This window comes from Molothrus aeneus, chromosome 12 (assembly GCF_037042795.1).
Source record: "Molothrus aeneus isolate 106 chromosome 12, BPBGC_Maene_1.0, whole genome shotgun sequence".
Lineage (NCBI taxonomy): Eukaryota > Metazoa > Chordata > Aves > Passeriformes > Icteridae > Molothrus > Molothrus aeneus.
Genome location: NC_089657.1, coordinates 4,570,177 through 4,596,997, shown reverse-complemented (window position 1 = coordinate 4,596,997; position 26,821 = coordinate 4,570,177). Strand labels below are relative to the sequence as shown.

The 26,821-nt window shown below is 41.3% G+C and overlaps 1 protein-coding gene across 1 annotated transcript in view; it reads right to left on the bottom strand.

Moving 5' to 3' along the window:
• The window catches only part of MDFIC2 (MyoD family inhibitor domain containing 2), a 41,242-nt gene that overhangs the window by 4,376 nt on the left and 10,045 nt on the right, over positions 1–26,821 (bottom strand). The window contains exon 2 of the mRNA XM_066558405.1: positions 3,234–3,302. Coding sequence (XP_066414502.1) covers positions 3,234–3,302 — 69 coding nt within the window. The remainder of the gene's footprint in view (positions 1–3,233; positions 3,303–26,821) is intronic.

Here is a 26,821-nt window from a genome sequence, read left to right as displayed (position 1 = left end):
AACAGCCAACAATGTGCACGTGGGCGGTACCTGGATGCAGATGTGCCAGCTCACTGTGGTTTATAATCCTGTAGCAAAGACAGCCAGATGGTCTCTGTTTAGCATCCAGATTCCTTATTTCATAACTTCATCCCCACTTGCGTTGTTGGCCTGGAAGTCAACTAGGAGATGGGATACTTCACATGCTGTCAGCGTGCCAGAGAGGCAGCTCAAAAACCAGAGGGAGAGCTTAATTTTAAGCCCCAACTAGGGGAAAGGTTAAGAAGAGTTCTGAGTTCAATTTATTCTTGAAGAACTCCTCAGGCACAGATAAACATGGGTTGATATATAGTTTCACTCGATCTCTGAAGTGATCAAGTGGCCAAGAAACACAGTCATTCTCTCCATGGCAGGGATGATAATACCTCATCAGTTCTTATCTACAGCTGATTAACTCCTGCACCTCACATCAAGCACAGCCTCACTTTTTATCTCACTTAAATCTTGTGATATGCTTGCTCTTGAGCTATATACAGAAAATCAATCTTTACAAACACCTCAGTTGTGCAAATGCTACTTTCTAAGAAGAACAGTAAGTGGTCTGAAGTGGTTCAACTGCACTTGCCTGCAAGGAGTCTGAAGAGAGGCCCTGCATATCTCTTGGTTTTTATGTACCTTTGACTTCTGACCCATGTTAAGGAAAAGCCAAGGAAAGGCTGACAGAGAGTGAAACCTTGATGAGACTGCAGCTGTTCCCCCAGTATCCTTGCAGAGAGAGGAGGAAATGTGGATGGGATGGATGGATTGCAGGGTAAGTGAAAAACCAGTGCAACCATAAGGCTTGAAGCGGGGGGGGAAGCAAGGATTTGAGAGATAAGTAGAATTGTTTTGTGAGTCCAAAAGACACAAGCCCTACCAATATAGGTAGTTAGCCAATATCACAAATGGGTCCTGTTTGTTCATACTGAGAGCTACACCCAGGCTGAGCCTTTGGATACACACAGAGCAGATCAAAAGGCTTAGGCAAGAATAACTATTATTTTCCACTTTCAAAATCTGCCCAAAAATGTAAACTAGGTATGTTTTAATTCATGGTGTATTTGTTGAGTTCCCCAATTCTGCAACAATACAATGGCCCACAGAATGCATTTAAGCATTCAAGAAGCGAGACTGAAAAAAAAGTCTGACAGAAGTAATCAGTAAATGCCAGACTGACATTTACTGTATCCACCGACTTCTACTATTCATACTTGGAGTCAATTTTTATTCTTGAAGTGCTGTTGAAGAGAAATCAAAACCAGAAATAGAAAGGCATAGACATAACCTGAATTTTTCAATACAGCACCATCAAACAAAAGGGTAACAAAAGCTGTCACTCAGGGACTCTTCTGTTTGTTAAAGCATACTACATCTTGGAAAATACAGTACATTTTAGTGTCAGACTCTTAGTTTGAAAAGCTCCCTTTCAGTAATGTTATACTTGTCTTGTACAGCTAGATCAAGTCTTCACGCAATCACTGTAACAAGCAACTTGCTATGACAAGCGAGATCCTTGCTTCCAGAAAACACTGCAGGAGAGGCTAAAGCAGTGTACAATTATAGGTCTCCATTTCATTTTTATGCAATTACCTTCAGTTCAGCTGTGGGTCCATCTATGTTATGTCTTTTATCAATTTAATGTTTGCACAGTGTCTGAAGAAATAAAGATTGTGCTAGACCAGCAGAAAAAAAAAGGTGGTTAGCACTTTTTTTTTTCCCTATTATAGTTTTTGGTGGATGGAACAGTAGTAGGTTGAGAGTTTGGAACAAATAGATGTAGCCAAATAGGCTTTAAAAATACATTATATACCACTCATAGTATTTATGATTACTGTTAAATGAGAATATAAAAAATCCCAAATTACAATTAGAAATGGGATGAGGGTCAAACTTTGCAACTCTCTTTTAAGAGCCTGTGTTCAGCTTCAAATGTCCACATATGTCTGTGTTTTTAACAGATAGAAATCAACCACTGAAGTGAACTTATAGGGAAAAATAAGTGTATCATGATGAAGAAATCTCAGATTATTCAGTGTTAGACTGTTAGGCAGAGGCTGCTAAAGGTACACCCCCACAATGTGCCATTTTTAAATAGTATGAAGTGGCAACTTTCTTCCTCACATGGGGAAGCTGGGACTCGCCTTGGCTGTTGCAGTAGAAGACTGGGATTGTTCACCCATGTTTGTATTAAAGATAGTCTCAATACTCACATGGAATTTCTTTTTTTTCTTTTTGGAGTTGGGCAATTCACATGGCTGACTACAAGTGTCTAAATTCATGAAAGCACAAAGTAAATCACTTACTTTCCACTGATGCCAGCCCCAGATCCCTCTGGTTAATGGGGAGGAGCAGTGATACCAAGACTGGCATTTGCAGTATGTCCCCTGACCTCTATTTCTCTTCACTGGCTTTAGGCACAAACCAGCATCTTGCAGCCCTGGAGAAGAGGAGTCTGCAGTTTCCCTGCATGCTTCTGAAATTAGATTTAGTATAGAGGTGTACAAGGGCTGTAAGTCTATTTTTGATAAGGGACAGAGGGTTTAAGAGGTGCTCTGTTCTGCTGAACAGGGACTGCAGCAATGCAGGTAATCCAAAGCAGCTCTTGGAGCAGCTGTTTAGGAGGAGACTCCGCTGAAGGAGAAGGAGAATTGATCTCTGACTCTCCTAGGGCTCATCCACATCTTACAAGCAAAGGATAAGGGAGCCTGTGGCTCTACTCAATGCTGGCATTTATTCCAGATCCATCCTGGCAGTGGCCCTTTGTCTCACACCCCTGTATCAAGGAGTCCAAAGGTTTAATGCTAAACTGCATGGAAAACTGTAGCAGTTTAGGACCTGTAACTTTTTAATTTTCCCCTGAGGCATGTTGGTGTATGAGTGCAGCATTCATTATCCCGTGCCCTGCTGTCGCTACCTGTCTGTTTAATGTAGCACATGCTCATCACTGGAAGAGCTGTGTGCCATGTCCATTCTGCCCCCAGATGACACAGGAGAGCTGCATCTGACCTGATGGATGAAAACTTGTACGTATGAAGGCTTGATCTGAACACACTTGGTTCTCATAGAACCATGAAACCCAAACCTCAGGGTTTGACAGCAGTCCTTCAAAAAGGCAAAAGCCAAAGAAAAGCAAAACACTTTTACTGGATCATTTAAGGGATATAATGGTCTGCCAGGGAGGGAGTATCTCTGCATGCATGGGGACAGCAGCTTACCTGGATGGTCCTCACTGCTCGATGTCACTCCAGGGAGGGCCAGTAGAGGAAGGGAGCTGGTGCGACGGTCTTGGTGGAGAGAAGAAAACAAAATTGAAGAGGGATAAGTGTCAAATGAATGTGGTTTGTCACAGCTATCACCCTCAGCCACTTAGTGACAGTCATTGACTTCTGGAGTTGTTGGTCGGAGGTCAAACAGAAGCAAATCTGCTTCACTGCTGAGGGAGGTTACATGGCATGGGGCGCTGTTTGTGTTACCCTCTGTCTCTTTTCAGGAAAGGAAGCAAAAAATAAACTGCCAAGACAGAAAGTTTCAAGAAGAGGTGAAGAGGATCACAGCAAAAACAGCAATTCAGGTAGGTACAGAAAATTTGAGAGCTAGGAGGTCTGAGATGAAATGTGGGGCATCATCAATGCCCAAACACCTCAGAAACCTTAAATGAGGATCCCAAATCATGAGTAAAGGAGGAGGGAGGAAATTCAAGCCCAAACTCCAAGCTTCATGGATTGTGAGTCTTGGTGGACAAGATGCCCAAGGTCCCTGCAGTGGCAAGCCCAGATCCCCACATGGAGCAATGCTGAGCTGCTCCACCTCAGATGCGCCTGCCAGGCTGTTCACTCCATGCCTAAGGCCTGGAGGCTTAAATCTCCTTTCCTTCTCTCTCCAAGTGTCAGGGAGGCAAAGTAGGAGGGGGTGTGGGACTATCCCAGCAGTGAGTGCAGCAGATGGAGCAAACTGCATGGCAACTGCTGTTGCCCACATGGAGAGGCCGGAGGGAGCGCGGGCGCCGTGGCCCATCAGAAGGGAGCTCTTCCAGACCCATATATCACAGGGCCTTTCAGAGATTCGTGCCCATTACATTTTGCTGAGCTCAGGCAGAAGGATGCAGGGGATTTGGAGACTGTTTATTTTTGTCATGAGGAAACAGGAAATAGTACACAAGGCTATAAATATATCCCGGGCTTCAGATGACATCATGAACTCGTGCAAGTGCTTCACTACTGATTTACGATGATGGACTGGTAATTCACAGGAGCTTTGGGTTTACTTTATTTTGCTGTTGCAGTAACAAAGCTAATGGTGCAATCCCGGGAGGGGGTATTTTATCAATAGTGAATTTTTGACCTCATTGCATACATTGTAACTTCATGAATTAGTGACCCAGCTAACTGTAAAGCCTTCTATAGGCTTATTGTAAATCTATCACAGGACTGGCAAAAACTTTTGGCCCAGATCCTAAGCACTGACAGGCATGTGTTGATGGACTGCATAGCAAGCACTTCCACTAATATTTCTCACTAATTATGCCATATATTAAGAAAAAATGAATGAAGCCAATGTTTATATGCCGCTTTAACTGCTTTTCATATAAGAAAGCAACACAATCCCTAATAAATTTTCACCTTCAACATTTCTATTCATTATAATTTTTACCATGATGAATGAAGTTAGAACTGGAGAGGGAGGGGGTTCATCTTGAAATCTGTTCAGTGAATGACTGAATTTACTTCCCTTCCCCAACTTGTGTCGAGGAAGGAGGGAACAGATGGACACAGGAAGAAGAGGGAGGCGAGTGCGGAACGAAGGAGATGGGTGAGGAACAGATGGAGTCAGGAGAAAGTGAAGAGGAGAGTCAGCAAGGATGGTAGAAAAGTTTTCCACTTGACCTTGAGTTGAAATGAAGATCTGCATGCAGCATGGGCCAGCTAGCTTTTTGGGTTGCATCCTTTATTCTCTCCATGGCACTTAGCTATAAGGTCTTTTGGGCCATCTCAGCAGCTCAGTGCATCCCAGGGCACCTGCAGAGCCAGGAGCTGGACTTTCCCTTCTGCTGCAGAAGGGCACCTGCACTGTGCTCAAGTCCTGTAATGGTAATGGCAGGGGAGAACTGTGTGCCAGCACAGGAACAAAAATGGGTTGGGATGTTGTAATTCTCCCAGGCATCCTAGCCAAGCCAGAAATTGGAGTTTATAATTTTGAAGAAGTGTACTACACCCAGTTTGTTAGGATCCAATAGCCAAAATATTCAGAGTAATTTATGATTTTACCTGCTTGAAGCAAGACATTTGAGATGGCCTGATTTTCAGAATATGCTGAGCATCTGTGTTTTGATGTGTATTGAATTATATATCCCAAATCACTAGTAAGTCCTGGAAAATCTTGATTGTATTCTTAATTCGGTTAAATTGCCTGCATATACTCCACTGGTTCTGGCTTTGCTTGCTAAAGAATGGAAGAGGTGAAAGCTAAATATTGGCCATGTGTGTCATTCCCTTTGAAGAAAATGGGAGCCATGTGCACTCACCTAACAGCAATGTTTGGCCCCAACTATGATTTCACAGCTGGGCCCTAACTTCAGGAATGCCAAAGCACTAAATGACTCAATTGGAGTAATCTGATCAATGCTGTATTTTCGCTGTGGATTTAAATTGCACACACAGCAAGAGCAGAGTTGGTTTTCTTCTCTCTCAAAATCACTTTTCTCTGTAGACTTGATAGCATAAATATGAAGTATTGCTCTCATCACAGAAATAAGTGAAATGGCAGAAAACGTATGTCAAATAAAATGCACAACATTACGTCCTTTTTACTTTTTGGAGGCTGTTTAAGAAAACGGCTTCATTAATTTTGACTGAATAAAAGGTTCCTTTAAGGGATTTCAATAGGTGACATGAAAAATGTTAATACGAATGATCAAGACAATGGAGGTTAAAACTGTTTTGAAAATATGTTTCTTTTATAGATCTTGGCTGTTGGAAGAGTTACAGAATAAATATACGGTAGTGCTGACATTCAGTGCTGTTTCATCTTAGCAAAGAGTTTTTAATAAAGAAAATTCTTTTCAAGGAATGCTTTCTGCAGCCAGTCTTCAAAAAGAGGTTTTCCCCCCCTCCCAGTTTAATAAAATTAAAGTAATTTATGTCATATTGATATGTCGATATGTTTTTCAATAAACTTTTTCACAAAGATTTTTTTAAAATTCTCTTCACTTTAAGAATTATAATTATATGTCTTCCTCCCACTTTGAAAATGGCACAAGGTGCTCATTTGCAGAGCTCTACTGTTCAAATCTTCACTGAGAATAGAAATGTCATGACTCAGTTAACAATGCTTTATTATTCACATTGATCTTTTTTTATAGTGTTCTTTATCTCAAAAACATTGTAAATCAGATATCTTCCTCCCACTCTTTTGTTCATTTGCAAATTTTTATTATTCTAGTTTAAAAAAGCAATGGAGTGTCAAGAGTCAGTGTATATTGTTTATGTTCTTTTTTTGCTTTAAAATTACATTTAACTATAAAAAGTAAGATGTATAGCAAGAAAAAAAATCTGCATTTAAAGATGCTTAAAAAAGAATTGAAGGAATCAGTGTGAATTTTATGCTGTTCTCTTACACCTTGGAGGTGTAACGACTTTGCAAGAAGGGGGACTGAGCAATTTATGAACAGGTTTTTATGTGCTGAGTCCAAAGTCCTTGTTGCATCAGACACCATCGTCTGTGTTAAAGGCTGGACATAATTCATGCCCTAAGTGACCACAGCAGCAAAATTCCCAGTGTGTTCACTGGCTGGTCCGCAGGGCCTGCCCAGAGCCCTTCCTGTCCATCGCTCCCTGTCACAGCCTGGTGCGAGGTCCTCAGGAGCCCTCAGGTGATGAGCACCAAGATAAATCACTGACTTGTCACAGGAACCTCACAGCTTTGGAATCAGTGCTAACTGCAGCAGAAACACAACATTAATTGATCAACAGGCAAGGCAACCCCTGAAACCCATGGGGCTGGATGTGGGATACAGCTGAGCACCTTTCAGGAGAGCCTTATCGGAGCCCTCAGGACTTGTTTGTAGATCAGCTCTCCCAAATTCCCCTTCAGCCACTGTTTTCTTTCCCTGTCATGTTTTTCTTTAGGTCCATATTTCTGTCCTGGCAGTTGTGACTTTTTGAATGGCTTCCATGAGATAAATCTATTAGAGGAATTGGGGATAGTCCAGGGAGCAGCAGGATCTCATGGTATTTCACATGCTTCTTGCTGTTAGGTAATTTTTTTATCATCTTTTCCGTGTTTTGAATTTTATGATCAGAGCATCCTGGCACCCTGTTGTTATTCCAGCAGATCTTGAAAGAGATCATCCTCTCTGGGAGTCACTGAGATGGAGTGGCTATACCTGAAGTTGTATTTAAGCCCCAGACTGGATTTTTTTTGGGGGTCTTATTGAATTATAGAGTGGTTTGGGTTGGAAGGGACTGAAAGACCATCTAGTTCCAAGCACCCACCATGAGCAGGGACACTTTCCACTAGACCAGGTTGCTCCAAGCCCTGTGAAAAGTGGCCTTGAACACTCCAGGGATGGAGAGGACCTTGTAGGTATGTGGTGGCCCTATTGCATGAAACAGCCCTAAAAATTGTTGTAAATGAAGGTAAAGTCTGGTTTTCAAATTCTTTTATTTATTTCCTTTTGTTTGAAACTGCACTCTGCTGACATTTGCTAAAAGGGATAATTAAAACAACTCAGAACAAGTAAGTCACAAACTGAACCTGAACTGAAAACACACAGCCCTGTCCTCCCCCCTCCAAGTGGAGGGCTTAGCAATGATTGTTTTTATTAATGCCAGTAGGTCACCCCAGTCACCATATGTCTGTGCCAGTCCCTGTCCTCTTTCCCAGGCTGGGATTTGGGATGCACAGCATCACACAGAGCCCCTGAGGCCACCCTCTGATGGGGCTGCCTGCACACCCCCAATGGACATCTTGTTGTTTTGCAGAGCTAACTCAAACCTCTCAAATTCTCTTTATTCCTCACTGCACAGAGTGAAACTGGAAGGTTTGATGTATTGTCTCATTTGAATTGACCTTACTGTTTTCAAAGCAGAGAAAAAACAAATTTTACAATTGTTATTGTTGTTGCCTTGATGTCACTGCTGCATTAATTCACTCTTCCTTCCTCTCATGGTTAATGACTCACCCCACAATGAGGTTAAGGTTGTCTGCAAATATGACCAAATTTCAGAAACAAAATCCTAACCTGAGCTGAGTAGCCAGAAGTGGATGGGGCTTTATTTAGTACACTGGCACAGCAACTAAAGGTAGGTGTCACCCGTGGACATCCTTGTGTAATTACTCACTTTTTAGCGGAGGAAATTTATAGGTAATATAAAACAGAAAATGCTGACTTTATTACAAAAGATTTTTTTTCCATGTAAAAATCGGTGTCATTAAATTTGGAAAGCACTTAAAATTCTCAGTTTTATTTTTGGTAATCACTGTGTATTGAAAAGTGAAAATATCAGAGGGATCTCTAGGCAGAATTTGTGAACTTTCCAATGAAAAGACAGCACAGTGTCTTCCTTTCGTGTCCCAAGGTCCTTGACAACTGTGCTGCTTTCTGAATGACACAGAAGTTGTGTGCCAAGAGTTTATTCCCAAAGCAGGCATTACACACAGTTATGGTCACAAAGATATCCTTGCACAGCATTAATGCCAGAGCTGCTCTGAGACTGTCAGCATTTTCATTTGGTGGAGGGAAACACCAACAAACCCACATATATTAACACCACCAAACCCATATATATTCTTAAAATAAATCCAAACATTTTAAATGCTGTGAAATAGAGCTGCAAATCACAGAAGATGCAGCATTTTTCAGAGATAGTCCTGAGAGCTCTACTGGTGGTAAATTGACACATGATAATATATGACTACAACCCTCCACATCTTCTAATAAGGTATAAAAGTTTTCTTTGATTTGATCCCATTGGTGAGCGGCAATCTGTGGGAGTCTTATGTCTTCTATGAGACTTTTCCAGCAAACACTTCCATTTGTTTCCCTCTTGCTTGCATGCCGTGCTGGAACACAACTGGGAGCTGGACTTGCACACTGTAATAAACATTATTAATCTTATTGCCATCTGAGCACCTCCCCAGGTGTTGCAGAACAGGCTGTGCTGGACCATGCTGGAAAACTACTTATTTATCTTTGCAAGGGCTTGATCCTGTACCACCAGATGTCAAAGAAAACAGTTCCAGGCAGCTCAGATCAGGCTCCAAACCAGCCTCCAGTATGGTGGCCTTCTCTGGGTTTCCTTGCTCTTTTCCTCAGAAAAAGGCACAGACAAGGCAATTAGCAATATCTGAAGCAGAAGATGCATCATGCTGTGCATCTTTTCACAAATCCTTTTTTCCCCCTGCACCAAAGATGCAGAACATCTATTCTGGGGGCAGACAGATGACATCCACTGTTACTTATGTATGTAATAAGTACTCTTAAAACGGTGTCGTCTTGCCGGCTCTGGCAAAGGCAAACATGGTAAGTGTTCTGCTCACAGCACTAAACACACTTCTCTCACTGTGCAGTGGAAGAATATGTTTAAACTCGCAGTCTATCACTATTCCTGGATAGTGTAGGAGAGTCAGGAACACTCAAGATGTCTTTTCCTGTGTATATTAACTTGTTCTGAAGAAAATAGTGTTCTTAGAAAACACGACTCTTATGGCAGAAGAAAGTTTCCTTCGTGATTGTGCTACAAAGGTTTCCGAACAGCTGCTTGTTCCTTTGGGTGCATGAAATATGAGGTTCAGCCTGCTCAGAAGTGCAAACACGTAATTTCTTCTCACCGTGGCACCTTCGCTGCGGTCATTTCCACCTGGCTTTGTGATGCTGGCAAGTGCAGTAGTAGCACAATGTCTGCATTGTGTGAGCTCTTGGAGGAGAGCTGTAGAGCTCCACAGCCCCAGGGAAATGCCAGTCTCCCCAGATCTGTTTGTTCTGCTTCACCAAGAGCTGCATTCACAAGGAGTTTTGTTACTCTGATGTGGGCAGTGAACACCAGAGTTTCAGGTGTTGTTGGACACTAGCACAGCTCCCACCTGTCTGTGCACAAGGAGTGAAGGGTTGTTGGGCAACCTTCGGCAGGCTGGGTTTGCCAAGGCCACAGGAGTGGCACCCCTTGTCCATCCTCCTCAGGGACAGGTGAGAGCCCAATGTTCTCCCCAACACTCCCTGACATCAAAATCATCACTTTTGCACAAGTCTCAGGTGTACAACCCCTTCCAAACGAGGAGGCCACAGCCCAGGCCCTGAGAGGAAGAAGTGGGTGTCAAAGAAATGGAAAAGGTGCCACTATTTTAACACAGATTAGGCAAAATCTAACCCCCATTAATCCTTCAGAGCAGGGCCACTGGTTTGTTCTTTTTCAATCTGTTCTGTATTCAAAGCAAGCACAGTTTTTTCTGTCGCTATACTGCTATTGTTAACAACTATAAATGTATTAAAAACACAGGGGCATTTTAGTATGTGTATTGTGCATAAGAAATATTGTTACATGACAAGCTCCAATTGGCAAGTGAAAAGAGGTTTTATTGAAGGAAATAGCAGTAGCAAACAGTGAACTATGCAGAATAATGGTAATTGTTCCTTTAACATTGGCAGCGCGCGTTCACTTAATATGACTGCTCCTCTGTCTCTGCCTCATCCAGACCCAGAGGACCTGTTAGACAAGCAGGCAGCCACCTCTCTCTGGGATCAAGCTGTCAATGCAAACTTGCTTTCTTTCTATTTCTCGGAGCTAAGCTATACCCCCAGAGCTCCCGAAGCTTTTCCTGAGTGAAAGCTTTAAAAAAGCTCCATTCTAAATTACATCACACGAGCTGTTCTCTTCAGACTGACAGAACAAAAGCAGGAGGGGGGGGGGGAATGCCAAAAGTACCATCTGAACGACTTGAGTTGCACAGGATGATTTACCTCCTCATGGTTTATCAGAGCAGGACACATCTTGACCTTGCCCACCAAAGCCTCTGAGTAGCAGAGAAAGTTTGCATCATGTGTGTTTCCAGTACAAATAGAATCACAGAATGGTTTGGGTTGGAGGGGACCTTAAGGATCATACTATTCCAAGCCCCCTGCCATGGCCAGGGACACCTTCCAATGGATGAGGTTTCTCAGAGCTCCATCCAGCCTGGTCTTCAACATTTCCAGGGATGGGGCATCCACAACTTCTTGCTGTCATCACAGTAAAACATCTCTTCCTAATACCAAGTCTAAACCTACTCTTTTTCAGATCTAAGCCTTTCCCCCTTATCTACCACTTCGTGCCTTTGTCAAAAGCCCCCTCCCAGCTCTCTTGTAGGTTCTCATGAGGTATTGAATCCATTGGGTGTAGGTTTTTGATTGCAACAATGGGGTCTTGAGTGTTCCTTCCTAATGGGACTGAGGTGGTCTCTAAAATTTTTGGATGATGTGGTTTCTAACACAGCCAGCTCATTGCTACTGGAAGAGCCCAGCCTGTGGGTGCTGCCCAGCTTGGTGTACTCATCCTTTAATCAGCAACACCCCAATTAATGGTCATGGTGAGCACTGCTGAGGGCCACTGCCAAAATCTGAAAGGTCTCTTGAGTTGGCTCCATCTGGGATGCTCCAAATGACATTTTCAGAAGTAATTGGAGCAGATAAGCATTACCCACTTCTGGAGTGGCTGGGTAGAAAGCAGATAAATTGGCATATCTCCCCATTCTAAAGGCTTTCAGATGGTGTTAATTGGTATGAGAAGCCTCAGTTAGGAAAACATCCTCAGCTGGGAGGGGAGGGGGCCACAGGCCTTGCTTCTCCTTTAGCAGATAAACAGAGGAAAGAGGGCAAACAACATCATGGCACTTCTCCAGGTAATGTGCAAAATTAGTAGCCCTGCAGAGGAGGCAGCTTAAGGGTCGCCTGATACCAAAGTAATCAAGTGAGATCCTGCAAGTGGAATAAGCAGCATTTTTGTGGCTCCTAAGCTGACCCTTTTGGGGTTCTTACTCAATTTTCATAAGATAATGGTGGTGAGGTTATGAGCTCACTCTCATGCTCTACAGCTTTTAGGCTTAGCCCTCTGCACAGCATTTTTGTGTTTGTACTGCTGTTTTGAGTAAACTTAAAAGTGTTTCTTTAGCATTATTAACATGAAAAATAATCTCAATTCAAAGATGGGCTGAAACCATGAAAAATATTAAGGAGAAAGTGTTGCTTCCAGACCCAATGGAATTAGACTAATTGAGCTAATTTTTTTCATGGAAGGTGCTACTTCAGTACCTGAAATGATGCCCTGCTCTAAGAGCTGAGAAAGTGAGGGGTTTACCTGAGTGTCTAAGGGGCTGCCCAGTTTGAGAAAATAATGGGAAAAGAAAGTTTCACTAAGCAGGAGAAGCTCCTCAGTTGGTGATGTGCCTTTGTTATCTCACATGGGTGTTTCGTGAACACCTCAAAGCTGTATTGTCATCAGAGGAGAGAAAAGTCAAGTGATGTCCCCTAAGTGACTTCATGAATATGTTAAAAAATAATTCCTAATAGAAGTTGGGAGATACCCCTTCCCTTTAGTTAATGTCCTGTGGCCTCTCACTGAGATGATCTTGGATGTGTTTTCCAACCAAAGTGATTCTATAATTCTCTGTTTTCCCCAGGGAATACAGCAATTTTCAGGCAGTTGACACAATTTATCTTACCCAAAAGGGTGGAAACTCCTTGGGGATCCTGATTCACTGATGCAGCATTGAACCCTGAGTTTCTGAGTGAGTAAAGTTTGTCTTTTGCTGTCTTTTTTTTGGTAGCCTAAGTCTGAGTTTTCTCTATGCACCTGACCAGTGAAATGAGTCTGCCTCAATCCATGAGAGACCATCCTAATGCCCATTAAAGGTGATGGAAATGTTTGGCTGCAGGGCAAACCATAGCAAGTGTTGTATCTGATACCTACACCAAAATGAACATCTTAATTATTCAAAACCTTCATTTAAATGATCACAACTGAGGTAACCAGTGGTACTGAACTGTATGCTTTGTCTCATCTCTGCTGCTACCAATGGTACAGATAAAGATGCTGCACTTTTGATGGTTGTGGAATAAGTTATTAAACATAACCCTAGTCTAGTTTTCCGAACCATGGGTTTAGGATATTTTGAAAGTTCAAGTTTAGCTCACCCATCTTTATTTCTCTGTTTCAGCATAGCAATGCTTCCTATCTTTTTAGTTATTCTAGGCTTTTGCATTGCCTTTCACCACCATGACCTCTGAGAATCTCAAAATCTTTAACTGGCAAAGTTGAAAACTTGGTGATGTCTGTAGCACTTTTCCTTTCTCCTCTGTTTGGAGGGGAAGATGTAGTTCTCATCTAAATGACTGAATGCTTGGGAGGCACTGGGATCCTGATGGGTGTGGGATTTTTGGGCCACACAGAGGTCACAAAAATAATGTTTTGCAGTTTCTTTGGTAAATCTTGATCTGAATACAAATTGTGTCTCAATTTGTGCTTCTAATAGTGGTTATCAGTAGCTTGCCTTGCTATAAAATGAGGAAAATGTTATCTGGAAATAACTTTCAGATAGCAGGCAGGGTGCCACATTCCTAGACTCAATTCCAGCAGAGCTGGACAGCAGGGAGGCTTCTTGTGGCCTGGGGACGAGTGTGCTTGTAGGCAAGGGCTTGAGAGTCTCTGACACTTTGCCTCAAGCAAGACACGGAGTCCCTGGGGAGCTGTGTGTCTGAGGAGGGATTAATTTGCTTATGCCACCGTGCAGACCACACTGCCCTCTGCTCCCTGCTTGATTCACAGCCTGGGCTGCTCTGTCTGGCTTCAGCCTTTGGGGGTGGACTGATGGAATGACTTATTCCCATCTGGATTGAGGTCCAGAAAATGTACTCGGAAATCTGTAGATATCATTTCTCTCTTTTATTCTCCAAGAATGTGTAAGACAAGCTTTATGTTGTCTTTGAGCTTGCTAAAAAGGGAACAGAAATTCATGCCTTTTTCCATGTGTTTATTTTGAGTCACGACTCTTCTGGGAAGGGTGATTTGTTTGTCTTTCCATGACAAATGACAATGGTTTAAGTTGCATCTCTGCCAACCTCTTTCTAAGTGGTTTCAAGTAGTTTACTTACAGGGATTATTTCATCTGCCACAGAACATGAGGCAGCTCTGAGGTAGTGTCTAACTTGCACTGAACAAAACCATGGAAAGTTAGCTTAAGGCAGGAAATTTAAGGTGTTCGGGAGACAGCAGGCTCACAGGAGCATGAAGTGATGGTTTGCAAGCGTTTTGCACTTGGAGAAAAAAGAAATTTTTTGACTTTTCCTCTCCTGATAGCACCAGGAAGACCAGGGAAGTCTTGTAACATTGGATATGCTGACTGCTTAAATTCTGACTGTCCTTCAATAAGAGCTTGTGCTATTTAACCCCCTGTAAAGTGGGAACATGCAGTACCTAAGCATACATGATTTGGTGCTGGAGTAATTGCTGTTAGCTAATATAGGCTTCGTAAATGTCATTGTCAATGTCCTGTGGTTGCCTTGCTGAGCTTCTGAAAGAGTCTGAAATTTCTATGCAGCAAATTTCTCCAGCTCTCACATCTTATGGTCACTCGTTATCTGCAGCAGGAGGGTCAGACTTAGGAGACTGCAGCTTCTTTCCAGCCTGCAGGTTTCCTCCCCCTTCAAGTCTGTTTTTTACTCTTGCCAGTACCCTGCCTTCTGTTTAAAAGCATTAGTAATACCAAATAAAGCTGAAGACGCTTGCTATAACAACTAAGTTGTTTCCTTTTTAATCAGAGCACATGCTTATGCCAGGTTTGGCATGAAGAATCTGTGGAAGTGTTTGGTTCAGGGCACAGTAAGCTGATCATTTGTTAGAAGTAGTGCATTACATATAATTTTGCTTTTAGTGGTACAATTTACTGGGAGGTTGGTACAAGCATTGGTAATATAATTTTTGCTTGGTTGGAGGTGGTTAAAACATAAAGACTAGGAAATAATTCTATTGCCATGTGTGTTGAATTGTGGTTTGGTCGCAGCAGTTGTCTGCAGCTAAGTGGCCATCAAAACCTTTCTTGGGGTGGCAATAAATTATAAAAAAATCTTCTGAAAATATCAGTTTTCAAAGAGTAAAAGATGCAGCAATTATTGTGACACAGGTTTGCAGTCTGTTTCTGATTATCTTTTTGGCTGGAGAGTTGGGGTTTCTAATTGTAAGGTTAAGGAATCCTTTTTATCTATCTCTTGCCTCCTAATCCTATGCTAGACAGTATTGATTTCTGTGCCTTTTGTCTTCTGGGGAAGGAGACAATCTCTGGCTCATGCGAACATCTTGTTAGAGTCTGCTGAGGATTAGGGGGTGTGACAGTTTTCTTGCTGAGCCTTTTTATTGGGGATTTTTATGCCTGCTTTTCTGGGAGGTCTTTGAAATGTCTTTTATGTAGCAATCATTTCACTCTTGCTTTGTTGTCTCAAATGTTGAGGCTGTATTCTTCTCATCTGTTCCTGTTTAGATTCCATACTAGCTGGTCATAACAGTTTAGCTTGAAACTATCATCACACCGTGTGCTTCTGAATCACAGGAGTGTTGCTAACAGCTCTAGGACGACTGCAAATTTGAGGGTTTTTTTAGGGCATCTGAAGATTTAGCATGGTAGTTTAGTATGAAATACTGATAAAGAGGTTCCAGATGAAAAACAGTCTAGGAATTGGATTTTTCAAGCATCCTCAGCCAGGTATAGGCCTTTAAAAATGCTCCTGCTCTAATGAGAAAGGTCCCCCTTAGGGTGGTGTTCATCATTCCAGCTCTACCTGATAGGTAGGATTGTTGTTCAGTCTTGCCTAAACCCCTACAGAAATCAATGGAAGACAAGCCCATCCTGCTGCAAGTCATCTCACCTTGACTGAAGAGAATAAGCCAGGAAAAAATTGCTTTTTTGAAAGTCTGGTTTTGTGCCTACTCTCATCCCTTCTCCCTGCAGTTGGTTATAGATAATTATTCAGACCAGAACCCAAACTTCTCTGAAGTCAGATGATTGACTAATCCTGGCCAAAGAAATGAAAGAAACTTAGTTTTTCATAAGGTTCTTCATCTCAGTTTCAGGAAGTAACGGGTTCAGTCAATGTACTGCAATACAGGTAAAGCAGTAGATTATGCTTCCTAAAATTTTTATTAAATCAATGCTTCTATATCTTGAGTAGCTATCTTAAAACATATGGACTTCTCATATCTTTTAAAATGAGATGATATTTCTGACACTATGTAAGTTCAGGTACCAGCTGGGCAGATCCCAGATTTAAGGTTGGGCAAGGAGCCAGGGTTATGTAACCTTGCTGATAATGAAGATATGAGAGACAGGTTTCTGAGACATTCGTAAGGGAAAACTGGTTGCATCACCTTCCCCTTAGATAAGATTGCAGTAAAAATTTTGGTATTGTGACTTCCCTACCCAAACTGAGGGACTGATGTGCGCAAGATGCTGTCTCCAAATATTAATCTAGCTAAACTCTTCTTTATTTTACTAAACTGTATCACACCTTTGTGGAGGAAGAAGCTACCTCTACACATGCTTACTTTTTGCTGCAATAAATACTTTCCTGAAAGCTGGTGTCCTTTTTTCTCTCCCTACCAAAAATTTGCCCCATATAACAGCACTTCCACCTCCCTTTGTGTACTGCCTCTCTAGCCTAATTTTTAGTGTCAAAAGCCATATTTAATGCAGTTCAATTTCACACATAACCACAAACCCCATTCTTCCAGATATGGCCTCAGTTTATTTTATATCACACATCTTTTTGTTAAGGTATTTTATGCATAGCATAATATGCAATGATACGGCACTGATGTTTATCAAAATTGTTTTACACTGTACTTATTTCTATTCCTGTCTTTTGGATCAAGTACAATACAGCTGCAGATTAATACCACCTTTTAAAAATGGCTTAATGTGTTTATTTTCTTACCACATTCACTTCATCCACTAACTTGTTATATGGATTATATTTAATGGGAATCTTGTGGGACTATCAAAGGGCATTTATTTTCTATTGAAATAACAATTAAGATAACACTCAACTAATATAGTAATCAAATAAACCTGACAAATAACAAAAACTTTTTTAAAGCTGCAGAGGCATGCTAACAAATCTATTTGATCAATATATGGGATGTGAAAAAAGAGGAGACAAGATTGACTGATGAATAAAATGGAACTGACACAAATAGGCTGACAGCCAGTCGCAAGTCTCTTTAGGGCAAATGCAATTAACTTAGAATAATAGACTCAAATTTGATGGTTAGAAATGCATTTTTATTAACAATCACAGCCTGAATCATTATGCACTCTTATGAATAAAATTGTAGTTATACTGAAAGTCTGTGTATACATGTACGTACAAAAAAGCCTTGTTGAAGGAGAGCTTTATTTTTGTGACAGAATGGTTGTGTGGGATTTAAAATATAAAGCATACACAAGTATAAATCTAAATATTCAAACCAGTGATATAAAAATTACATATTTAGTGTGCTAGTATTAACGATAAAGGCAATAAGTGTTGGTCCCAGGACTGCTTGTTCTTTTGGGATGTGAAATTGCAATCAGGGATTTACAGATTTCATTCTGAGGCAAAGAAGTCATTACTAGAAACATAAGCTCATTCTCTTTACTTTAATAGCTATTTTAAATCATTCATTTAGAAAATACATTAACTATTTATTGTATAGGCAGTACGTTTCCACTGGCATTTCATTTTCATGCTTTTTTATAATCCTTTTTAGCAAATTATTTTATTAAAAGAAGATTAGAATTAGCAAAAGGATCCTACCAATTTTTGAAAATGCTACTCTTGAAGAAGAATATTTCCCATTATTAACAGGTATGCAGCATTAAAACTTTAAAGGAAGGAAAGAGATTCAATTGCTAATGTGTCCTTTTTCTTTTGACCTTCATTGCAGTGGCTGATTGCTATTTGTAAATTGCTTTCAAAATTATTAATCTCATTTAATTTCCGAATAAATACATAATCTTCTTTTTTTCCCTCCCAAAAATCCTCAGGCTTTAGATATGAATAGAGCTGCCCAAAGGTTATGTTGTAGTGCAGACATCTCTTATTTGTGGGAAAAGAGAAAAAACACCACTTAATGCAGACAAACACTACAAGGTGCTAGTAAAATATAACGTGACTATGAAACCACAATACTTGCAATGCTTGGTGCTCAAATATCTTCAGAAAAAGGTAGAATAGTAGGAATTAAAACTGCACTGGGAGTTGTTTTAATCCAGTGTTCTCCAGGTTCATGTTTGTGGTGGACTTCTGGCTGGGCAGGGACAGGAGAGCTGCAAGACACAATGCCCTGGTTGCCCACAGCATGAAAAACCTCACCCTGGTTCTCAGCCAGCTCCTGGGGCTGCTGAGATGGATCCAAGCAACATCCACGCTTGGTTTTCTCCACCTTGAAGGTGATTTTAAGCCTTCCCAATTCTCCAAAGTGAGAAGTGCACAGACACACCGAGGAGGCAGAACACCTCCTGTCTGGTAGGGGAGAGGCTCATGGAGACCATTGAGAACAGGGATGGTGTCTGGCTGGGAAAGAGATTTTTCTGGTAAACACCTGGTGTCTGGGGAATTTGTCTTTGATTTTCTGCCTCTAATTAGCCCTAAAGTCATTACTGTGAGGAAAAAACTTCTTGGGAACTCCAACAGTCACTGCAGATATTCCAGCCGTTTCTTTCTCTCATAATCTATTCTAGATAGTCACCACAGCACTTTGTGAGCTGGCTTCTTGAATAGCTGGCATTGCTTGTTCTTAGAGATGAGATGGATGGATTACATGTTGTTCTAGCACCACCAAAGCTGGTGTGTGCCTAAAATGGCAAAAATCCAGTTGGTTCTGGCATAGTTGTTTTAGTTTTACCCAGAAATCATTGCAAAATATTCCAAGACTTGGCTCGCTGAAGGTGTCTCACAGATCTGCATTTAGTGTAAAAAGGAGTCTGAGTAGCTCAACTCGTGTTATCTAATTAATGTCTCCTTTGTAGGCATGTTGCTGGAGACTGAGGGAGAAAAAAAGCTACCTTTTTGAATGTGTTGCTAGAAAAAGAATGTTCTTTGATCACGCTTACTTCACACTTTAAATGAGAAACAGGTCTTACTAAACTTTGCTAAGTTACTTTAGGTAAACAGACTAAAGATGAAAGACCAGATGCTCTCCTGATTTAGGTGGGGCAGCTTCTTTAGAGTCAGTGCACAACTGCTGTGTGGAACCGGAGCTGTGGGCTCAGTTCTGCCAACTTGCTGGTTTTAGGCTACTGAAATACTGACCAGCTTCACACAGTGTTCCCTGATGTATGGTGATGTAAGAGAATGGAGGCTCAGGCCCTGCATGATGATAGAATAATTCTCCACTGATGCAATCATCCAACCAGAACAGGAATGACTCATTCCACCCATAAATATCTTGAGGCCTTTGTGTGATCATTTAAACTCGTTCACACCAACCTCATCTCATTTGCTTGAATGGCCTTTCTCCTGAGTTAGGATGATACATGAAAGAGAAAATCCAGGCCCTTAAAAATAAAATCATAATTAGTTTCTCTTAATAGATGCTCTATTAAAAGAAGTCAGATCTTCAAAAAGTATATTAGCAAAAGATAATGTATCTAAGTACATTGGGGTTATTTTTCCTAACTCAGCAGCCACAGGCTTGTTGCTGATGTTTCATACTTGCAATAGGTTTCTATTGGCATTTGTATTCCATATTTTTATATTGCCTTCTTAGAAGTTATTTTGTTCAAAGAAGATTAGATCTACCAAAATGTAACTACCATATCTTGAAAACACTTAACCTGAAAAAGATATTTCTCCCCAGCACCTGCCACTTTTGCTCCACTGTATCTTAAACCTGCTCTAGTTCTGAACTCTGATTTCAATGTTTCATGATCCCAAAATATTAAAAGATTGCATTCCCCATCGGTTTACACTTTCCTCAGTTTTTACCTCCTACAAATAAGGCTTGGCCAAAATGTTCTTGATGAAATAAAAATACTTTTGCTTTGCTTTCTGTTCACCTCATCCTCGAGCAGGTGCCTGGCAATCTGCGGCAGCTCTTCTGCTACCTGAGAAATATTCAGATATAGAAACACCAGGCCAGCCTCTGTTGTCACAGCATGGAAAGCCAAAAATAGATGACATGGGAACATATTTCTTCCAATGAAAATTCTTGCAGCTACGTGAGTTCTTCAGATAAGCAGGTTTTAGTGTTGGAAGAGAAGAGTGTTGGAATGAAGAATCTAGAATGTACATTTATGATATAAAAATAGTCTGTGTAATATAGGCTTAATTAGATAGGGATGGGCATATTTGAATATTCCTTCTTCCTGTGGTGAAGAATTGTGGCAACAGCTGCTCTTCCATGTCAGGTATATGTTTCCTCCTATTAATATGGTTGGAAAGCCACAAAATAAGTTAGTTTGTTCCTAAAGCCATATTTGTAACATATTTAGTTTGCCCTTCCCTGGCTTGCTGCGTGATTCAGGACTATTCTGAAGGTTGGGTTGCAGAGACATCATCTTGTGTTAGGGCCACTGGCATGGGGGAGTAATGGAATATTTTAAAGCTGAGGAATAGTGCCAAAAAGGATTACAGATCATGCAGATTCAAAGAATCTCAGTTCAGCTAGACCCAGTCTTCATGGCACGAAAATCCCTGTGGGCTAAACCCTTACGGTGTTTTCCCTCTTATTTCTCCTTAAACATCATTAAGTGACAGTGCCTGAAACACTTCCTAGGGCAGAGCATTGCCTAATCATCCTTGCTTGGAAAATATTTCCCTAACATTCAAGCTGTGTTTCATTCTTTTCCCAAAATGAGCTCAAGGGCAGGTGTCCCACTGTCAAAGTGGAAAGTTATATAATGGGTCAGTAATTCCAAGTGGAGTAAAGAAGTCAGCACTGCCGATTCTTCAAAACTTGGTATTTCTGGAATAATTTGTTTCCTCCTGGTCTTGGTGGTGCTGCTTACTTCACAGTAAAGGTCACATTTTGTTCCCTCATGTGGTTTTCTTTTAAATCAAATTACCCTTAAAGACACCCAAGGCAATTGCCATTTCAGTTAGGATCTAAGTATGTTTGATGGATATCTTATTTCTAATAGGCAGTGTCAGTGGTGCTGGGACAAGGGGTTGATTCTGCTTTAGCTTTTATGACAATGCTAATAAAGTTCCCTGGTTCCCAGATAACATGTAACAGCCCTGTTACTGCAGTGCAAAATTATGGTTAAGACTCAGCTGGTGGTTATTGTCCTGTAAATGTTCAGCATATTTCAGTGGTGCATTAGCACAAAGTTGCTGTGAGGAGTGACTGGTGATTTCTGCCATGGCCAGAAATCTGTCACACTAAATGCTCAGTGCAGATACAGGTGAAACATTTCTGTCCCTGAAAACTTGAGGTCTACGTAGGCAGCTGAACTGTGGTGATTTTACAGGTGATAAGCTGCAATGTGGACACAGATTTATTTTTCTGAAGAACACAAAAGTAGCTCAGGTAAAGTCAGGTACAAAACTGTGTTCATTTGAGTGCTAAATGGATAATGAAAAGTCTATTTTTTCTCCAGTTTTAAATAGTGTCAGCTATAGCCTTTATCCTCTCTATTGCTTAAAAATCCTTGCTTCATTTTCTGCTGTCATCAGGGAAAGAACTACGTTGATTCACCTTCTAGGTGGCTTTCCAGCTGTGTATGGTGTATATTTTTAATTCCTTTAGGTTCAGTTTGAATTGTTCATAGAACACTTACGTAATTTCAGTGAAGGTTCTATATGTTCTCCCAAGAGAAGGTGAATTTGTGAGGGCTGTCATTATGCTTCTTTTCAAACAGCTTTTCCCAAAATTTCAAGGAAGGAAAACCACAAAATTGCACTAAAATGGCAAAAAACACCTATATAAAATGTTGCTTTCTTGTGAAAATAAGCAAAAACACTGTGAGTACCTTGGAACTCAGAGTAGTCTATGGAGCTCTGTGATTTTTGGGAACGGGGTAGCCCAGCACAATTATCCTCTCTGTCTGGAGCTCACAGAACCCCTGTCAGTAATTTTCCTTCCAGAGGGATTTATTCTTTGCTGCATTAGTGAATGCAGTCAAACCCCAACACATCAGCAGAGAGCCCTGTCTCTAAATCTAGGTGCTTGCTGCTCCCTGAAAGCCAAAGGGAGTTTTGCCATCCACTTTGATGAAAGTAGGAACAAGCCCTTTATTTGCAACTTAAAGCAAGTAGGTTAGAATTATGAAGAATGATTATTTAAAATAGCAATGATGTAATATCAGTGTCAATTCCATTATTTTAACAGATGTAAATTTGCTCTGCTCTTGAACTCTGGTGAATTTTAATGGCAATATTAAAGAGATACTATTAAGACTACTTAAAAGAACTATTTGTAAAAAGTGTCTCCAGTTAGGGGGGGAAAAAGTTTAAATTGCTTTTTTATTCAGTCTGCACAATTATTTATTGAAGGGTTTTGTATATTACAAATTAATATGCATTAGAAGCTGAAAAGATCACACAATAATTCCAGTAGTCATTGAATATGGGAGAGCTTGCACTGTTTAGACAAAGCAAATAGAATCTTTATCCAGCTGGAGTTCAGGCAGTCTTCACCATAGTGAAAATAAGGATTTTATAATGTACATTATGGGCAATGTAGATGAAGAAAGCAGTTTAAAATCAGCTGCTTAAATAACAGTAATGTAAATTTACATACATTCCAAGGCAAGAGCCATGCCAACAACTCCAGTGTTGTACCTGGCTAATGATGGCTGCTGTCTCTGCCCTGGCAGTCCAAGGGAATCCAGGATTTGGAAGTAATTACAGAATTCAGATTTAATTTTTAATAAAACCTGCATTCCAGTGGGGACACTGATGGAAGAAGGAGGTCAGAGTGACCAGTCCTGGAGTGAGACTCTTAAAATTTATGTACAAAGCTGTGAACATCTGCCTCAAAAATGTTTATTTTCGGGAGTGAAAGTTTAGTTTTACAACCAATTCTAGGGCTTCAGTTCAGAGCTGAAAAAATGAAATGTAATATTAATATATTAATAACCAGACTTGTATTGCACAAACAAGGTTATCACAGGCCAGAAATGTAGGTGTTGCCAATTTTTTTTTTTTAAGAGTGATAAACTAACAGAAGATGAGACTGAGAATCAGGGAAAGCCAGATTCTAACAATTCAGTACCAGCATTTTTATTAAGGGCCCATTTCTCTCATTAAAGTCAATGTCAGTCCTTTGTGATTTTTACTTCATCTACAGCTATTAATTTTGGGTGCTAAAATTATTTCTGTTTATTTCTTGGCTATATGCAGAGTTCATTAAGAGGTGCTGGGCACTGGAAACTGCAGTCAAGGGTCTCAGCTACTCATAAAGCTGGATATTTAGAATATCTAAGTATTACATATACCTAAAGCAATCACACGTCGAAGTAATTGCTTCACCTCCTCTCCTATTAATCACCTTCATGGAGCAAATAGGCTGCTTTAGTGGTTAAGTGCTGAAAAGGATTTGAGAACCTCAAGTGAAAAGTAAAAATTTGTCAGGCTTTTTTACCTCATAAGGGAAAACAAGGTGCCTGAGCAAAGCTGGACTTTGTGAATCATTTGACCTCACAACTGCTTCTTCTGAGTAAAGTCTGGGAATGCATTCTTGGAAGAATTCAGCTTTGATCCTAGAGGAAATATCTCTTTCCATTAGTTTTTATTTCCTTTTCTTGCTGCACACAAACTTGAATATTACAGAGGGCAAAACCATAAAACTTTCTCTGATTTTCCTTTGGGAGGTGAATCAGACTTCATCTTCAAGTGCCAGTCTTTCAGTTGTGCAAAAAAATGTCTTTAATTCTGTAAAAGCCACCTAGCTGAGAACTCCAGGCTGACCTACTGGGGCAGGAGAGAAGGGTGGAGGGGGTATTTGACTGCAGCATCTGGTGTAAACTCACACACAGGCAGATTTAGACATCACTGCATGTAAACACAATCTCCAAGGGTGGAAAGAGCTGTTTTCTGTCAATGGAGGCACACCACGAGTAACTTTTTTTTTTTTTTTAATTGCTCTGCATATAACAAGATTTTCTATATTATGCAACAAACCATGTTGATCAGCTGCTCAAGGTGCATCTCCTTGGCCAGGTCACCCTGGCTGTGACAGGACTGACCCAGGGCAGAGGGGTCAGTGCAGCCTGTTTGCATCACAGTTCACCCAAGCAGCTCCAGCTCAGCACCAAGTTTTAAAGCACAGCCCAACAAGCAAGGCTTGGAAGAGTTTCCCTGCCAGAACTCAAACCCTGTGCTGCCAGTTTGCTTGTAACTTATTGGTATGGTGTACACAGTGCTCTTGAGATTAATAAATATATAATCCCATATCCCATTACCACGCAGTGTTTGAAACATTTCCCATTAACAAAACACAGCACAAGCAGGTAAAAATATCAATGCATCTCATTAGTGGGGGGAGAATGGAAAATATGTATTATATAAATGCCAAGTTTTGGGCTCCTGGGAGAAGTTTAGGGGGGTGGGGTGGGGAATGTATTTCTCCAGGTGGTCTCAAGTGGAAGGATAGAGTTTCTTGAGTACACCAACAATTAGAAACAGTGCAACACTATAGCCAAGATGTGGCCTCTAATCAAAACCAAGGCATTCTTCATCTTCTATCAGAAGCAGATTCAGCAACAGGCTTAACACAAGCCTAACTTCAGGCATATGAATAATTCTGGTGACTCTGCTCTTGAAATCTTGGCCTAAAGAATCATATCTGATGTTTTCATTTTGTCAGCATGTGCATGGGTTGTTTTGGGTTGCACAGCAACCTGCAGTGTCCTGTGCTCTGATTTTCTTCAGCAGTAATAGAGAACTTAAGTGTGACAGGAATGAAGGTGGGGCTGAAGTATGGGGGGATTGAAACCTTGGGAAAAATAATACAGGAAAGAAAAACTGTGTGTGATGAATCCATGCACTGCAGACCCACGGCCTGAAAACCAAACAGACCAAACCACTCAAATCTTTGAGTGGCAACATCTTTTCTCCCATTTTATAGGAATGCTGGGGACTGAAATCAGCACTGCAAAATACTGGGAGAGGAACACTGACATTATTAATTTCAGTGAGCAGCTTCTGTTCTCTAGGTCTTCACGGCTGATCCTCTGTTGAAACACCTAAGCCTGGGCATAGGAAGGCAGATGTTTGATTTGTGTTTTGGGTCTGGGAGGGACCTTGGTAGTTGCTGCACTCTGCCTGAAAGATGGGGTTCCTTGTAAGGTTAAGCCCATGGCAGGAGGGTGGGAACAAGATGGTCTTTTTTAAGTTGCTTCCATCCCAAAAGATTCTGTGTCTCTAAGTAGATCAGCAGCTCTTACCTGCTTTTTTTACTTTTTAGGCTGAAACAATCAAACCCATAATTCAATGGGTGTTTTTTTTCAGGGAAGCAGCTCTACTTGGTGTAGATTGAAAGGATCTAATACACCTCTTCTTGGATAAACACAAGCAGGTAGTAAATCCTAACAGGTTTCCTACCATGGTTTAGGATACCTTAGGCAAAACCTGGAGTACCAGTTTTTACCTGGGATCTTTCTAACTCACTCTTAATGCAGTGTTTCTGGAAAGTTCTTCATGGGGGAAAAAAAGAAAAACAGCCAAAGAAATTAGAAGCTTGGAATGGGAGGTCTGTTGGTTTTGTGCTCTCATAAATTGCCTGCAAAGCACACGTGGCTGTTGAAGGGCCGTGCTGGGGGAAGAATTCCCCTGGCAGAGCAGCACCACATGTTCCTGCTTGTCCATGTGCAGCTGGACAGTGGATCACATAACGCTGTCAGTGCCAGCTGGCCATCCCTGGGGGCCCCCAGAACTGTAAATAGAGTGGGCAAAAAAACCTCCCAGAGGCACAGCACTACCTGTGGGAGCAGGAATGCTTGAGCCAGCTGCCCAAGGCCTCAAGACAGGTGGCCATGCCTGGCCTAGGGCTCTTAGTTTGTCCCAGGCTCATGGGCTCATGCCTGGAGCCTGGATGTCTAGCAGGGTGGTTAAAAGGGTCACTGAGGGTGGTTTGGGGAGTGAGGGGAAGCTGAGGAAGTGCTGTGCCCTGCAGACCTAAGGGCAACCTCTTTGCTGGCATTGCATTGAAAAATCATTCTGTGAGCAGAAGGGGAACATGGTGTGTGCACAGCTAAGACTCTACTGCTTTTTTTGATCAACACTAGTTATTAGTTTATGTATTAACAGTTTTTCTTTAACTGAGAAAAGTCTGGACTGTATAATTAAGCTCTTGAACAATCCATGCCCAGTTTTCCAATACCTACCCTCTTACGTGGTGTTGTGCTCACCCTCCCCATGTGTGGTGTCCCATCCCACAGGGTGTCCTGAAGCTCCTGCCGTGTTTCCACCTTGTCCATCCTCCTCCCTGTCCCTAGGTACTCCAGGCAATGCCTACCCAAGAGGATCCAATAAGAAATTATAGAGCCAGCGAGCAGGGATGTCTGGCTGTGAGAGATGTGACCTTGAGAGACCACCCCTGTAAGGTTCAGCAACAGGAGAACACGAGGAAGGAATTTTTGGCAGGCAGGATGAAAGTCAAGGGAAGATTAGGTTAGATGTGGCCCAAATGACACTGCCCAGACACATGCGCCATTTGTTTTCCCAGAGCTGATGAAGATGCATATTTGCAGTCCAATCATCCATTGCTCGGTGTTCTGACAAGTTCTTGTTTTATGAAAATGTACAGAGATAAAAAAACCCCAACTTGGGAAAACTATGGCATTGCACATATAAATCTGTTTT